Source organism: Gasterosteus aculeatus, chromosome 20, assembly GCF_964276395.1.
Source record: "Gasterosteus aculeatus chromosome 20, fGasAcu3.hap1.1, whole genome shotgun sequence".
Lineage (NCBI taxonomy): Eukaryota > Metazoa > Chordata > Actinopteri > Perciformes > Gasterosteidae > Gasterosteus > Gasterosteus aculeatus.
In genome coordinates, this window is record NC_135707.1 from 9956466 (window position 1) to 9974061 (window position 17596).

The following is a 17596-nucleotide window of genomic DNA, read 5'->3' on the forward strand; positions in this document are numbered from 1 at the left end:
TGCAGTAATGGCATGGTGCATGACCGCGTGTGTGTGTGTGTGGTGGGGGGGTTGCTCTGTAATCTGGGAGCACCATCTGTGGGTGTCAGCTGAAGCTGCCACTTAGAGGGGGAATAACCCACTAACTCAATCACCACGTTAACACCGACAGTAGGAGCTTCAACAGTCCTGTCCGAGTAAAGGTGACGCGCCAGAAAAGACAAATGTCTTAAGTCTATTCAGGCTGTCCCTCAGTGTATTGTACAATCTGGACAACCAGTTGAGGCTTCATTTACTTTCATTGATAACTTAGAAGGTCACAAGGACACATTTTTTGTTGCAGGTAACGGTTCCATGGGCGTGTGATGCATCAACCCAGAGTGACGTCAATATGACCCGCAAACGTTCAGCGGGTGGAGCCAAACTCCTCTAGCTAGAAGAAAGGGATGACTGTCGTCTGTTATACAACATTCTTTACCATTTTTATACGTAACTAAAAAACACACGTCACACTTTCTTAAATAAATCGGGAGTGGAGTTTATTCACAAGCTCTGAGGGAGTAAGAGTTTTGTTCAAATGCGAAAAACCTACCGTGGAATACTTATAGAAAGCCTGTGGGTGGTAAAGTAAATGAAAATCCATCACGTTACATCATTACATCTTAAGCAGTCGGTGCCACAAGTTTCCAGAGAAGCTTCAATGCACATTTACATTTATGATACAATAGCTTTGAAACAAATGTACATACCTTCTTTTTTTTAAATAAATGGTAGAGGGCATTTTTCTAAAAAAATGTCAGTCCAAAAAGCTGCCAAAGGTTTATTATTGACATTTGGTGTCACTCACCAAACTGTTCAGTCACCATTCCCGCCCCGCATGGCAGATTCTGCACATATTTGTTGTTCCACTTTTTATGGTATGTGAATGGTTTTCCTACCAAGGTGTTAACGTACAACGTGAAACTATAGCTCGAATGTGAACCGAATATACCAATTACGAGGCAAATATAATCGCACAATAAACAGTCAATACAACCTTTACACATGAGGCCACTTATTTTGTATCAAAAGATTGTACGGATTATCAAACAGCAGACAAGCTGCTAGAAGACACACCTCAAACATGCAACGAAATAGTGGTGATTTCATTTAATCTTCCTAAATGCAAAAAAAAAAAAAAAAGTTAAATTACACAAAATGTGTCATACTTTTAACTGTTTAGTCACACATGCTGTTTTCTAATGAGGCATCACTTGTTCACACTCAAAAGTACAAAGTCTGAGTATATAATTCTGTAGACAATATTTTAATACAAAGACATACTGAAGGTATAATTAGCAACTTCAATACTGATTAATACGGCACACTATCCATGAGTTTAGTGTTTAAAAAGAGGCAAATGTTCTGTTAATGAAATGGTGCCACACACCATCTTTGTTCCTGTCTTCGAAGGAGGCATCGATTTGGCACAGAAACTGTTTCTGAAAGTAGCATGTAGAAAAACATGCAGAAATACAGTACGTGTCCAAAACAAACCAACTACAAGTTGTAGGGAACTGAAATTGTTCTTTTGGATATGCATCAAAATGTCTGCAACCATCTGAGCAATCTCCTCAGTTCTGACGATACCTTAGAAATGCTTATGTCTGCGGTCCACGTGCAGCGCTTCCTCAGTATTTTCGTAGAGGCCCTCACCTGGGTTCTTCTGCGTCATCTGATCCTGGGGCGCTTGACCACAATCGTACCCGCTACCATATCATACACAGTCCTGTTGTGCTGAAAGAACAGAAGGGTGATGAAGGCCGGGAAAAAGAAGGCAATTGAAAAGTTCTTGTTCAAGGCTCGGACCGTTGATCTGTGGAGGGAGACCAGAGACTGGTTACAATGCAAACAGGAGAGAAAGAGAGGTACTGGGTCACGTTCATTCAGAACGCTAACATTAAAAATGAACTACTCACGCTGACAGAGAGACATTAGTTGCTGGCACGATGAGCACCCTGTTAGGTTGAACCAGAACCGATGAGTCACACCTGACGACTCGGAGTCCAACGAGAAACTTCCCCGGAGTGGCTCCTCCTGCTCCCCAAATGCACACAATCTGAAGGGAGAAGGGGAGCTGTCACTTAACTGCAACGGGCCATTCCACATTTTAGACGGAAACAGCGGAGTTAACGTTGAGGCCACTGTTACCCGTGTTAATAGCTGGAGAACTTTTACATGGGGGCTCACCTCATAAAAACACACTAACATCCGATACACAAGTGCAACGAGCATCATTTTCTGTAGCTCCTCCATTGACGTGTCCTCGTCTATTTCCTCCACTATGAAATGCATGGCAAATTTGGAAACATCCCTGAAAGACAACGTGAAATATTTGCTTAGTATCAAGAGTTTATATAATTAACTTGTTTTTTTTATATATAAAATGGGTGAAAAATTTCTGAATAATGGTGATTCTTCATACAGATTACCGCTAAAGAAATGAAAGAAACTCACTTGATTCCACTCATGTGCATAATAGTGATGATTATGGTTGCTTTGATGAAAAACAGTATGAAGAAATCCACAATCTCAGCCAGGAGTCTTTGGAGAGGTGAAGGAATTATATATTCTCGACCTTGGGAAAAGCAAAAAAAAAAAGCCTATTTTGATCCAGTTCATCGCTTATTATTCTCGCATTGTTTGGTATGATTGTTGGTATAAAGACGGTAACCTGTAACTTGTATGCACACCGTGTCCTGAAGCCTGGACGTACACAATAACAAACGCTGGCCTAAAGCAGGAAGTGCAGTCCACCTATAGGAGCTTGTACCTTGATTTAACTACACTGGGTCTTTGCAGCTTGGAGGTCTGGCACGCCGGAGGTTTATTTTAATAAGCCATTTTTTTTGTTTGTTTATTTCTTTATTTACCTGGTCTCTGTGCGTCTCCATTCTGCTGCTGAGCGACACCTGCAGCCCCGCCTGCGGCTTCACCCGACCGCGGGGGGGCCGCGGCCCGGTAGGTCGACCGCGGAGGACCGAAGGCGCCGTCGTGCCAGTGCTGGAAGTGAACGTCGAGCGGCGTCCCACCGTCCGGCTGCAGACAGTACGGGTAGGACATGGCCGACGCGCTCATCCAGCTGTGCCAGTTGACATGTCCGGCGTAGTACTGCCACATCCACCCCTGCAGCCTGTCGCAGTACTCCGTTGTCGTGCAGCTTTCGGCGGCGTCTTTTGGGCCTTCGCCGTTGTTCCGGTGGCCTATTCTCTGGGCGACCCCGTCGACGAGCGGCTTGACTGCGCTGCGCAGAGGTTTGTTCTTTTCGTTATTTTCCCCCGTGTTTGTGTTCTCTTCGTCCGCCATGTTTGGTGATGGCGCCGCGTGACGGATGACGTCATCGCGGTGATTTCATTTTCACCTGCGGGAACGCTGTAGCGTGAACGTGACGATCGGGAAAATGTGGTTGAAAATATCCCCACCAGTTTGGTTATGGTGACGATCACGTCAAAAGGTGACCACCCCCAAAATAGTGTAGAATGGTACAGTCCGGTCAGTGCCTGCTGTTACCAATGACAACCGCAAGGAGGACGTATTTCTGCAAAACAGATGCAAACTCCCATCGTGTAATAATTCAGAGAAAGTAATGCAGGAAGACGTTTAGCCATGTGAAAACTATTAGATCTAATGCATCTAAACGATTAGATCTAATGCCTCTAAACTATTACATTACAGGTAATTTAGCAGACACTTTTATCCAAAGCGACTTACATTAAACTGGCTTTTTCACATTTTTGCCTGGGGAGCAATTAGGGGTTAGGTGTCTTGCTCAGGGACACTTCGACATGGAACATGGGGCTGCCAGGACTCGAACCACTTCCCAGCACACCTTCTCTAACCCCTGCGCCATGATGACCCATGGGACATGGTACACTAACACAAGCAGCAGTAAAGTAATTTAGCTCATGCGGTCATTGGGTTTAATGAGTAAAATGTCAAAAGAGGTCTGCCTAAACCTCACACACAACCCCCAAATCCTGAGAGCGTATTCACAAATCTAAAGTTTAGTGGAGAAGAGTCCCCTCAGTTATGTGAATTTGAAAAGAAGTTTTTGTAGAGTAGAACATTACCCAAAGTACAGAACATCATGTGGGTCATAGTTCACTAATCCTTAAATCTGTCAGAATTTGGGAATCAACCCACTGCCCCAAAGAACCCTAATTAACAAATGCACTAGCTTGCTTTACAAAAGCCGCTGTTAAGCACTGACCAAAAGCTTTAGAGATTAGAAAATACCGTTGCATTTTTTTGTTAACTGGCTATTGTATCACGCTCAACACTAAAGTCAGTGGGGATTTAACAAAGCATGTGATTACATCAAGACAAAAAAGTACCCAGTACCCAGTTAACACTGCACTGAAAGAAAAGTAGGCCAATTATTTAAAAAAAATGTCAAACTACATTAACCCCAAAGATATACACATTTTATCCAATCATGCAAAACCATTACACATATTAGTGTGTCACAGTTCAGACTTTATTGGCAATAGCTCAGAGCATTTGGCATATAGTAAAGGGCCAGTCTAAACGGGTTAATCACGCTTTTTTTGCATAGGTCCTCACTGCAACCACGTCATCCATGACACATTTCTGTGGAGACAATGAGCCAACGTTAGAAATCTGGCATCACCAGGATAAATTGCAAACATTAGACAAGCATCTAATCATATATATATATATATATATATATATTATATATATATATATATATATATATTTTTTTTTAATAAAACGAAACTTTGGAAGCACAGTTGCTCAAATCAACCAAATCACTCACAGCGCTCATGTTTCCACCTTGGATCTCTCGTTCCAGTGTGGTGGTCTTTCCATCCCACGTCTGCTGTTGCACCAGTTTGCCATCCTTCAGAGTGACGAGGGTCTGAAAAGCCACGCGTCTCCGTCAGAAGCCACGCGTTTAAAAGGAGTGCACTGGAGGAGGCGGGCGAGATGAACCCACCTTGGTCGTGCGGCCGTCCGCGGTGGTCTCGTCACATTCCTCGTTGAGCTTGAATTTGAACTCCGTGGTCTTGAACGTAGTTTCGGACTTCATCGAAATGAGCCCGGCCTCGTCCACGCCGATGACCAGGTTCGGCTTTGCCAAGTTGCCCATTTGCCGGGTGGCGAGTCCCACACCTTCAACACAACGCAGACCACCTCCACCTGAAGCATCATTCAACCGAACCCGCAAGCGGGAGAGAGTAATTAAGCTACCTACCGATCGCCTTCATGTATTCATCAAAGTTCTCGCTGGCAATCAGAGTCCAGGTCCCAACAAACTGATCCACCATGATGAAGACTTGAAGAAGAGGAGGAGGGTCTGTCTACTGCCGACACACGCGATTAAAGCAGCGTCTCTGGTTTTACTGGTGGAAAAGAAAAGAGAGAGACTCTCGTTCAGGACAGATTGCGTATTTATACCTGGTCAGACACGCGCTTGATTAAGGGGAAACCAATCAAGGCGGCGCGCCGGCGTCGCCTGGGTAACCGAGCGGAATAGAGGGCGTGTCTTTTAAATCTTTGACATTTTCTGACGACGTGTTCGACAGGAGTGACAGATCATGTGAGTTTAGCCTGAGTCTGCTGACTTCTGCGTTGATTCACGAGGTGAAACAATGGACCGCGTGCTGCCCATGCAGGAGGAAAAATGCTGAGGACTATAATGTGAACAACGACAACAAAATGGGAATAAAACAAACGACAGACAATTATATCTGAATTACTCAAATTGCATTCAATATTAAAAGTAAAACATCCATTTGTAATACAAAACCCGTGATTGCTTTTGGTATGTGAAAACTACCTATTAAGAGGAAGAGATTCACATTACAATTTACATTGTATCAACCTCACAATTAAAAACAAATCCATCCAAAATGTCACATATGTTACATCAACATTTTACTCATTTGATTTCATGTATGTATTTTGAAAGCAACAACATACTTGAACATGTTCACATTTGGCCATTAAATCTGATTCTGATTGCACCTCCAAACAGCAGTGAACGGCGCCTCCCTCAGTGGAAATGATAATACTGCATTTGACCACTAGATGTCGCCAGTGAAAAGCAAATAAAACTGTTCTCAGAGGTTCTGTTCTGTTCTGTCTTTATTGGAGCACGTATCATGCATTGGTGTTTAAAGATAATGATATAACGTAAAGATAGACTACTGAACCCAGCCAGCAATTTTCTGTTAAAAAGCCCTTGAAATGAGGTCTTAGACGTTCTGGCCTCATTTCAACACGATTTTTAACCAGATTTCAATGTTGAAATTCCGTCTATTGCTCACTGGGAAGCAGTAAACAATCAGATCCTGTACTGCCTCCCAATGGTTTCAGTGACACATTACATTAGGCCTTTTGAAAAAGAAACCCAATATACTTGACCAGTAGAATTTTAAAGCAAAAAATAACTAAAAATCAAATATTGATCACGTGTGTTCCTTCTGCTATTAGAGTAGCTATACAATCTAGTTCAAATATTTTGTATAGTCTGCAACTAGATGTCAACCAATAAAGACTGTGGAATGCAAAATGCAGACAGTTTTATTCATCAAAGGAAGATCTGTAAATCTCTTTATTTCTCGATTCGAGTGGACTGTTGAAGTGTTGGGAGTTAATGAGTGCTGTGACTGATGTCTCAAGGAGATCAAAGGAAAGTAGAGTAAAGTTTGCAGATAGAAATGATTTGAGATGCTTGGAGCAATTCTTATTTATGTGACATATCTCTTAAGTGGATTAGACTGGATTCAGCTGTTACATCCTGCTTTGATTTCCTCCCACTGTACATTTGGGTCTTTCAGACATTATTTTGGAGAATACAAGTTCTTAATAAAATCACTTGAAACTGATTGGTTGATTCACTGCCTGCTACTTGTGAAATGGTTGTCAAAGATAGAGATATCTGCACACAGGACAGGAATGTTTGAGTGCCCACATTTACATTTTGCATTTATCATTTAGCTCAAGAGGGGAACAGAACCAGAACAACAAGAACCACGACGGCACTTACTGACTCCCTCAGTAAGTGCCATCGTAAATGCTAGTAATGTGCTAACTAGTCAAGGTATCATGGATCACCATGCAATTCTGCTCCGACATTAAGACAATAAGAACCTTTTTTTGGATTCTAGGGCAAGCCGGAAAAAGTTTTAAAAAAAATACCAAAGCCCCCTTCTGATTACATAACAAGTAAGCGTAATAATAATGAAGCTGCTGACAGTGAGTGGGTGCAGAGAAAAGTCCCCCAAGAGCCCATTTTCATCCTGTTCTTTCTAGGAGGTTTTTTGCACCACTAAATTTTGACACCAGGTTCTGAACGGCACCATCATAGTGCTAGTGATTCTAGTTGTTGATGAGATATGCTAATTCTTATTAATATTGATTCAACTGTCCAAGAGCATGGGTAGAACGAACATGACAACCCCTTGGAGGGAGATTCATCCCTTCATCACAGTAGCTGCTTGATGTACAATGCAGAATTAGACATCAATAAGAAACCAGAGAATTTGATATCAATGCATGTCATGTAGAAATGCTTCAAAGAGATACGTAACTGCAGTATTTCATTTCATGATCCATTATTCATTAACCCAATGACAGTAATGACGTGATAGTCCAAGACGACAGTATGATGTATCACCGAATGTTATTGATTTTGATCAGTTGTTGTTGTTGTTTTGTCACCGGGGTATTTTTCCCGCATACATACATGCAGGGGCCTTCAGAAGGTGCAGGGCTCATCAAATGAACATGAACTCTAACTAGTAGCCACAGACTAGTCCTTCCCCCCTGGTTTTCATAAACACTTCAGCCTCTATTGATGGGAGAACAGTGGCCGTCGACAAAAGCTGTATATACTGTACAAACACAGCTCTGAGCGGCAGCACACTGACTCATTCTTCGGTGTGTGTGAGAACGGAGGGGACCCCTTTCAGCTCCTTTGTGTTGGTGTCTGTCAACAGTGTAGTTGGAGGCAGAGCCCATTGTGGCGGCCAGCGTTTCGTATTGACACAGGGGCTCGCTCAGCTTGTTCCCAGGGTCCAACCTGAGGACTCATGAATTATGGAGAGAGGATCCTCAGGGCCAAGGGGTAGTTCACATGTCTGACCGGGCTCGTTAAAAACCTTATACAACTTAATTGGCCGGCAGGTAAAACAGAGGTCACAGCTGATCATGTTTGATGGTGAACTTTGCTGCTGGCTCTCTGCGGCCAATGATCGGACACAGTGGGAATATTTAAATAACACCTATTTTGCTGTCTTTTCGATTTTTGTTGAGCTTTTGCTCGAGGCAGAGGATACAATTCCTCCACGTAGAGATATCTATGCAAGCATTTCAGCAGTGTCTTTCACATAGGACTGCAGTTAAGACAGCATCTATCTACTTTTTGAACCACACTGATGATTTAACAGTTTCTCCTCATGACGGCTGATTAGATTTTAACGTCAGAAGCGCGCATTCAAAATACAACACAGTATTAACATACATACTTGCATTTAAAAATATATGTATACATATATGTAAAGTAAAAATTGAAGAGGGATTCTGTCAGTTCTTGTCTGGTTCCCTGCATGTCCCGACCGTCTGCCGACAGGCTCACACGACCTGCGCGACGCGCCGTCTCCTCGCTTCCTTTTTACACGGCTGCTGGATGAGGGGAACCAGAGGTCGATGTTGTGCATAGTCAGGATGAAGAGAGGAGTGTGTGTGTGTGTGTGGCGGAGGTCACAGAGGTGCCTCTTGCTTGTGTGCTTTGAGCTGTTTCATGCTTCCCGCTTTGATCTTCTCTCGCGTCCCTTCATCCCACACGCTCCCTGCGCCTCGGGCTTCTGGTTTGCCGCGCACCGACAGTGGGGCTGCAAAAGCATGGGGTGTCTGTGTGTGTGTGTGTGTGTGTGTGTGTGTGTGTGTGTGTGTGTGTGTCGGGGGGGGATTTGTGGGGGGCGGGGGGCGGGGGGCTTCCCCCACAGAGACACTGCTTGTTCTGTTGATGGGACAGCCACCCGGGTTTGGAGGGCAGTGGGCGGAGGGATCACCAGGAGCCATAGTGGTGCATTTACTGTACAGTCCTTTGCTCCTCTTTTATGCTCTCTTAGATCCTCCATCAGTGGGCTGGAATCCTTGTATGAATAACAACCGCGACAGTTCTTGGAGGGCGACCTCCTGACCTCTTACCACATGGGAAAGTGCAGCCCTCAGCTGGTAGTTATATAAAGCCCACCAGTCATGAGAATCCCTGATAAACCATTTGGCCTGAAGCCTCTTATGTCTCTCTACATCTCACATGGAACAGAACGTTCAATGGGTCGATAGAATAAGCTTTAAACAGGTGGTCTTGTAGTAAAGGCGGCAAAAAGTGATGTTCTTGGGACAGAATCTTATCATGTGAATATGTGTTAGAAAACTTGAACCTTTTCATCTCTGTCCCGTCCACCCAGACAGAAACCGATAATCCTCTTATAACCTCGTACACACACACACACACACGCACACAAACAGAGCCCACCAAACCCCACCTGCTGAGCTGAGACTGGGAAACACAAAAGCAGAGGCAGAGAGCAGCAACCCTAATTGAAGATTAATTTGAAGGGGGGAGCACTTACTTTTATTTAGACATGTGGTAAGTGTTAGGCTGTGACAATTAAGTCACCCATGTCAGCAGATGACTGCACTAAATATTTCATGACAGGCTTTGATGGAGGGGGTATTTCGGGGGGGGGGTTCTGCCATGCAGCTCTGCAAGCCCAAAAATCAACAAGTCGTGCATCCCTTTCAAGAGGACAACAGATATCATAAATATCGGTGACGTCTTCCTGGTTAATTAGCAAGTGTCCTGTAACGCTTCTTGTCAATTCAAACCATCTTTAAATTAAAAGGACGTATGACATCGGCGCCAGAAAGCAGATGCATGTAGTGCATTATGCCAATTCCAGGCGGCTAGGACTCAGTGATGTAGTTGCATAGCTTAGCAACAAATTAACACGTTTCAAAAGAAAAATTCCTACATGATTAGAGAACACACTGTATATTCGTTTTAGCATTTAGTCTTGCATTTAGCAAGAAAGAAGGCATTAAAAGCAACATAATCCCCATGAGATTATAAATTGATATGAATTCACAGATGAATAGAAAAAACAAAGGTGAAAATAGCTCAAAGATTCTACAAAGATTGTGGATTATAGTAACAGAAATAACGTATAGAGACAGATAGAAGCAGCAATAGAATTAACAGCAGGAGTTGTTACTGATGCATGTCTGTGTGAGGAGAGAGAGTAAAGGGGCTCTGCTAACAGGCTTTCTGCAGATCACTGGCAGTTTGACTGCAGTGTAGAGTAATGGGGCTGGCAGGGCGGAATCAATTACTGGCCACAACAGAGTTTCCCACAGGTCGAAAGCTTGGGAAAGCAGTACTTTACTGCAGCGCAGACAGCTGGCACAGAGCATCCTCTGGGAAATAAGCTAAAAAAAAGACATATTTAAAAAAAAAAAGTAAACTTGTGACACACCATAAATAAACTCTTTTCTGTTTCTTGATTGCGTCTAAAATATCACTTATTACAGCCACCACTTCATCAGCTTCCCTTCCAAATTTGCATCAAGGCAAACATAAAAACTGCACAAAAGCCACCCAAAGAGCCTCAGCCTACGTGTACGAGGCAATGCAAAGTACTGCCTCCTACCACTGACCCTTTAGAGCCAGGCCTGTTCTAAAACACAGTGGTCCTCCGGCGGTGACCGGCCACTTGACTGTACTAATAGTTCATCAGGCCAGCGGCTGCGAGGTTCCCTTCGCGTGATGTAAGCCCGGAGATACATTTCAATTAGAGCCCCAAACACCCCTCAGCTTGCCTCACACACATACGAATACACACACACACACACACACACGCGCGCACACACACTCCATTGATATGCAAACAATGTTTTTCCTGTGGCAACACAATGTGTGGCCTTAAAAGTAGCTCGCTCCGCGGCCCTCCTTTCTCTGTAAGAACATCACGTGCTGTCTCCTGTTGCGCATATTTGGAAAGGCGGTCTTGTGATCTGCCTTCACTTCTATTGTGGACTTGCAGTTAACTGGTAACGGGCACTACACTGGTAAACCTTATGAACAATATAGTCAGGGGCCATTGGGGAGGAGCAGGTGCCATTGTAGAAAACATTATAAATGGATTTGAATTTCAAGCTGGCACGTAACGTGGTTTATATTAGAGCAGGACATTTTGTTTGAGTCTTTTCTAAATACTGTTAATGCCCTGTAATTGACGCTGAGCCCTGTAATTGGCAGCGGTACTAAGAGTCCCGGTGTCAGTGTTATGACCTAAGGAGCTGTCCTGCACAGAAAAAATAAAACTCCTGCTAAACAAAGAAACAAGGAAGTCAACATATCCTCCCTGGCTTTACCTATCCAAAAGCACAGGGAGAATGGATGCCAACAAAGGCAGGAAAGTAAAGAATGAGAGGGCGGGTGTATTACAATCAAACAGTGGGAATGGGTCTCAGGCCTGGTCCGGTCCCTGCCCAATATAGCCGCCTGGGTGCTGACTGGAACCAGAGGGGACAGACAGGAAGCTGTGGCCCATAGGATAACATTGTTGCATGGAAGTTGTCTGGGAGACATTTCTCTCAGTCAGACAAGCTATTTGGGACCAGCATGGGTGGCATTTTCTCTGTGGTACCTGACATGTATAAACATGATATAATATAACATGTATTTACAGCACAGTTAAAACCTTTTAACATTAACCAGTTTTTAAAAAGCAAGGAGATCTCACACATACTGAAAAATCCCCCAGAAGCCTCCCTCAACACACACACACGCACACACACAGATGCAAATTTCACTGCAGCAGTTGTTGAGTGACAGGTATAAGATGTCAGGATGGTGTGCACACAGGATGCAGGCACGGCTGCGAGCGCCGCTGCTGCCGGCCGCCCCAACGGTTGACATAGTAAATCAATCCTGATGGGAGGGTTGGGAAGACGGAGGCGGAGGGGGGTCCAAAGGGACTGAGCCGGCCTCTGTCAGGCACACTCAGCCACTCGGGCAGCCAGAGAGAGACCGTCGACGGGCGGGAGAACACTCGCCGGGAAGCGCTCACACGGAGATTGAGTTACCACGGAATTAGATCAGGGCTGTGGGAAACAGCACCTCCTAAACACACTCGCACACCCTCGGTCACACACACACACACACATAAACACATGCCGACACACCAGCACACACTCTTGTGGCCGCACTCTTGCACACCAAGAGTCACCAGGGGAAACCTGAGGGAAGATTGGGGAAGGCAGCTGGGCACACGCCAGTTTCAAACAAATGCTTGCTTATAGCTCTTAGCTTCCTGGCACCGGTTTGACATCAGTTTCTTCAAATCGGTGCCGAGTTGGTATGTTTACTGTCTTTAACGTAGAAGATTTATAGGAACACGGCATTCACGGACAAATGAGTTCAAACCAAACACACTTTTTCACATCATCATCAAAAGTCAACCTGAGAAACTGTTGTATGTCCGCAGTCGAAAAAGTCAAGGAAAACTCCTAATTGCTCTTAATGGATCACAGGAATGTCAGGGCTAATGCGAAGGACCTTGACAGTCAGATGTGAGGAGAGTGGTTAGTGTCTGCTTAATAGAGACCACATGAACCTGCCTGTCCTGTGGAGCTGTCCGCACAGTAGAGCCCTATTACCATAATAGCATCGAAAACAACACCAAAGTGATCCAAAAGCTGCCCATCAGCAGAGAGTCATGGGAAGGCCATGTATGGCCTCGTCTGGGTGAGAGGGCAAGGAGAGGGCTTGAACTTAAACAGGCTGAGGATCTGTACACAAGTCTCTCCCACGAGCAGCAAAGCTTTGTGAAGTGTAGAGCAATACGGGCCTATGAGAAATGTTTCCAGTCCGTAGGAGGTTTTCACCGCAGGATCACACATAATAAAGGTCTATGAATCAACCAAATGGGAGCATGCAAGCGTAGAAATAAATAAAATAACTGACGTAAGCATCGTTTTTTTAGTGCGAGTGTCTAGTCTTTGGAATAGTGCAAAGGCTCGTCTACTCTCATAACGACAGAAGCTTGCACATTGTATCTGTCATCATGGAAAGCCCCTTTGACATTCTGGGAACAGCGTGTTGGCCCGCAGTTGCTCCCTGAAATCAAGCTCTCATCCGCACTTGTCTAGCTCCCAACGCACCAAGTTAACAACTGACCTGATGGACGGAGCAGAGAAACAGCTGCTGCTCTACAAGGAACTGGAATGGAAGACAGCAGGGGGGTCACGCTCCCTCTGATGGCCTTACCAGACGCTCCAGTCTCACACTCAGGATGTATATTCATATGATGGCAGTGTTACGTTAAAGCAGCAATGTCATTCTATAAATATTACATGTCAATGTTCTGCATTTCAATTTTAAAGAGTCAAAAATAAAGATGGCCGTGGGGAATGATACATTATTATAGTATGGATCAATGTTATACATGCCTCAAAATGTGAGCATTACTTCAGGACAAAAGTACACAACAGAGAGACATTTAGGATGGTTTTATTAACACAACACTAAGACAGTAAAAAAAGATAAAAACAAGTTTACGTTTTTTTTGTTTTTTACTTTACATTTGCCTAAAAATTACTCATTAATTAATTAATATACAAGTATATTTGTATTGAGGCACATTTATTTCCATATACATACTTTACAGTCAGAGGGGATCATGCACACAGTGAAACATGAACAGTAAAAGTTCCAATGTTTTTTACAGCTTGCTCTCTGACCCCGAGCGTATTAGATAGAACATTTTCACACTCTCCCGGCTTATACCGTGGTATATTTTTATTAATGTAACTCAAAATCAAAAAATGAATCTCAAGTTGCAGCTTGAGCCTATAAAAACACGTCTGTTTCTCTTTCCCAGTGCACAGCGGCGCGAGGTTCACTGTTTTCACCCACAGTGGATGAATGAGTCCCTGAGAAGGTCCGTCTGCGCCAGTCAGTTGACCTGTTTGCAGCGACTGGGAACGAAGGAGGAGGGGGTTTCCTAGGAGAGCCTGGCGACACCGACCGACTAATGTTGGGCCTCCCGGCTGATCAATGCTGTTTTGGAAGCTCACAGCTGACAGCAGACAATGAACAACACACTCTGCTAATAGGCCGTGTGTGTCCTCCGCAACACCAAAGAAGAAGAGAGCTCCCACTATAATGGGGCGTATTTGTCCATGAACTGGGGTCTCAGCAGGGACACTGTGGACCCGAGGCCAGGAGTGTACAGGTCAGTCACAGCTGTCAGGACACAGACTCGACACTCTCTGTTAAAAGATATGTATTAAAAATCATGCTTTTAATACATTTTATTGATTTAAATTATTCCAGGTTTTATTTAAATGTATTTATTATAGTTTTTTGAGAAACCTGAGGGTTTTTTTCCAATTATTTCTTCTTCTTTTTTGCTTTTGTACAGCCTGTCATTCAAACACCAGCTCGACTTTAACAGGCTCAAATACTACCAAGCCCCGCCCACACCGCTCATTGGTCCCCGCCCCCTCTCCTCGGCGTGAAAACGATCAGAGAGGAGGCGAGTCTGACGTTTAGACTGTCGAGCCGACCCACTGCTGACAGAACACCAGCGGAACTCTCTCGAAAAGGAGTACTTTTGAAGCAAAATGAAGCGGAGCCACAATTACAGCTCCTCAGAAAGCGACCTGGACGACATTGTTGAGGTGGAGAAAGATAGTGGGGACGAAAATGGGTATGTTCAATTTTATAATAACCGTTGTGTCATTCCAGCAGCTGTGATATATTTCAGCTTGTGTTTAATGTATTAAATTTATGTTTATTTTAATTTGTTATCTTGCGATTTTCTAAAATCAGAATAACTATATGTTTTGTAAAAAAACAATGAATTTCTGTCTTACTTTTCAGTCTACTTGATTCTCACGGCTCGATGTCACCCTCCACAACCACACAAGTTCAAGCCAGAAAAAGGCGCAGAGGGGTGAGTTGACTCAATATCCCTGGTGCCAAGTTGCACGCCGCTGTTATGATGGATCTAATTGTTTGTCTCCCACCTCTGATTTGAATTGGACTCATTTGTTTCTTTTACTCATTGACAGATTATTGAGAAACGAAGACGTGACCGAATCAATAATAGTCTGTCAGAGTTGAGAAGATTGGTGCCAAGTGCTTTTGAGAAACAGGTAAAGTGCTCCTGCTTCTGTCCTCCCGGCATGGGAAGGCACATATTTCTCCATGCATTTTTTCTTTTCTACATGGACACTATGACAAACAACATTAAAAGTGGAAATATTTCTTTCAATTTCTTTGCAGGGAGCTGCTAAACTGGAAAAAGCTGAAATTTTGCAAATGACAGTGGACCATTTAAAGATGCTTCATGCCTCTGGTGGCAAAGGTAACATAATTTATTCGGCTGTTGATGATACTGTAAATAAATAATTGGTTGTTGTAATTCCCAAATGCTACAAATAAGCTGTGAGATTCTCACCACTCTGCTTTGTTCCCGACAGGTTACTTTGAGGCTCACGCTCTCGCTAAGGATTACCGCAGCCTGGGCTTCAGGGAGTGTCTGGCCGAGACGGCCCGCTACCTGAGCATCATAGAGGGTCGGGATGGCGCAGACCCCCTCCGCGTACGCCTGGTGTCCCACCTCAGCAACTACGCCTCTCAAAGGGAGGTGCAAACTGGTCTGGAGCACTTAGCCTGGGGCTCTGCCTTCGGGACCGTGCCTGCTCATCTCCCCCACCCCCTCCTCCTGCAGCAACGCCCTACGGGCAGGACACCTGCATCCAGGAGCAAAAGTAGCTTATCCTCCTCTTCCCCTTCCTCTTCTACATCTTCCTCCCCCTCCATTGAGGCAGCGGGGACATCCAGACTCGGCGCGATGCCCCCCACAGAGACCCTCGGGGGGCCTCTTAACGGTTCGTTGGCCCGCGGTCTGTCTGTGCCAACATCCAAGCTTTCCCCGCCACTCCTGTCGTCGCTCTCCTCGCTGTCGGCCTTCCCCCTCTCCTTTGGCGCTTTCCCTCTGGTGTGCCCGACGGCTCTCAGCACAGTCAGCCCCTCCTCCTCCTCCTCCTCCACCCTGTCAAAGCCTTACAGGCCGTGGGGCACGGAGATCGGGGCCTTCTGAAGGTAACAACTGGACTGATGGCAGCAGCTGAGCTGAGTCCAGCTGCGCAGACTAGAGAGGAAAACCAGCCTCTGTGTTTATAGCCATGAAATACAGGGGAACAAAGCTAACTGATTTGATTTTATAAGTATTTAGAATAAGAAAAAGAGGTATTTCTCAATATGTCATTACTCTAAAAGAATTCTGAATGATTAAATGTTGTCCATTGACTAATTTAGTGAACATGTGCTGTCTCCAGCCTGAGGACAGATCTGGGCCATGAATAGTTTTACTGTAAGCAAGTATAGAAGCTAGAGGTCTTTTTGTAGACCACATACTGAAATTTCAGCATTTGTCGGGCACGGGGGTCCGTATTTAACGTAATGTAGAGTTGTTAAATCCGGTCTGCTTCTCGTAAAGTGAAAAAACATATTACATTTGCCATTGTTTTAAAAAACTAACCACTTGAAAATAGGAAAATTAAATTCTTGTATCCATTTGTAATATTTTTGTACCAATAAATTGAAATTTAAAATCTAAAATATGGGATTCAAACCAAAGTTTTTGTTTCTGTTGCATTGGCATCTTTTTTTTAATTGTTTTACCATGTTGTAAGTAAATTGTAGATCGTATAAGCAGACCAGCCTCCCGCCAAGTGATTAAGACCGTATCTTCCCAAATTACATAAATTCCACAGCTGCATTCTTGTTCCAATACTGTGGAAGTTAATCATGAGATAATAGAGTCCCGGTTATTGACTGGAAGGCGATTCCTTCACTGTGTGCCAGGTAAGTAACCAAATCTGAGAGCATTGTTGCCCATATGAATACCCAGGAAATCATTAAGAGCCAGAGGAAATCCTTTACAATGTTGCCCTGACCTCACCAGCTCGGGTAGGTCTGAAACGGAGACAATAGTGTGAACAGGATGGGGACTTTGGAGGAAGGCGGTTAAAAAGTAACAATAACATACAAGACAGATGGACCAATAAATCATTGTTCAGCTCCTCAGTATTGTTTCTGCCACGTATGAGTGACAGAGTTTTAGAGGTTTGCTGTTTTTTAAAGAGTTTTCTCCATCCATGCAACACCTCAGGCTTCCAGCAGGAACAGTCGGTGAGTTGTCCTCTGAGGGTTTAGGCCACATGTTGTTAATAATATAATAAAATTGTCTTTCTACATTATCGTAAATTTAAAAGAGTATTTGATGTTGTGAGTGAGTGCTAATACACAACGCAAACCGTGATCCCTCTAAATGAGGACTCTCAATTCCAAATATTGTTTCTCAGAAAAAAGAACACAAATTATTTGGATTATTGTAGATTCTCTCTTTGCAATTCTTCTACTAAAGAAATATAAAAACAAAAACAATCAAGGATTATTAAAAAAGTTGAAAATGTTCACTGTTGGCATTCAGCATATTATGGACTTTCCTCCTACTTTTGTATAAAAAGA

At 43.9% G+C, this 17596-nt stretch overlaps 3 protein-coding genes across 3 annotated transcripts; 1 reads left to right on the forward strand and 2 right to left on the reverse strand.

Moving 5' to 3' along the window:
• Nucleotides 1-492: 492 nt before the first annotated feature.
• Nucleotides 493-3494, reverse strand: LOC120810652 (protein FAM8A1). Its single transcript, XM_040165396.2, has 5 exons — nucleotides 2892-3494; nucleotides 2476-2596; nucleotides 2209-2332; nucleotides 1938-2077; nucleotides 493-1834 (listed from the first exon to the last, which is right to left on the reverse strand). Exons 1-5 carry the CDS (start codon nucleotides 3322-3324, stop codon nucleotides 1690-1692), a joined length of 963 nt encoding a protein of 320 aa, XP_040021330.2. The 5' UTR covers nucleotides 3325-3494; the 3' UTR covers nucleotides 493-1689.
• LOC120810654 (hairy/enhancer-of-split related with YRPW motif protein 1) lies at nucleotides 3132-16684 on the forward strand. The gene is made up of 7 exons (XM_040165400.2): nucleotides 3132-3272; nucleotides 13935-14288; nucleotides 14478-14765; nucleotides 14939-15011; nucleotides 15130-15213; nucleotides 15344-15425; nucleotides 15541-16684. The coding sequence occupies exons 3-7, from the start codon at nucleotides 14680-14682 to the stop codon at nucleotides 16161-16163; spliced, it is 948 nt and encodes a 315-aa protein (XP_040021334.2). The 5' UTR covers nucleotides 3132-3272; nucleotides 13935-14288; nucleotides 14478-14679; the 3' UTR covers nucleotides 16164-16684.
• fabp4b (fatty acid binding protein 4b) lies at nucleotides 4474-5597 on the reverse strand. Its single transcript, XM_040165403.2, has 4 exons — nucleotides 5234-5597; nucleotides 4976-5151; nucleotides 4796-4897; nucleotides 4474-4608 (listed from the first exon to the last, which is right to left on the reverse strand). Exons 1-4 carry the CDS (start codon nucleotides 5304-5306, stop codon nucleotides 4555-4557), a joined length of 405 nt encoding a protein of 134 aa, XP_040021337.1. The 5' UTR covers nucleotides 5307-5597; the 3' UTR covers nucleotides 4474-4554.
• Nucleotides 16685-17596: the final 912 nt, after the last annotated feature.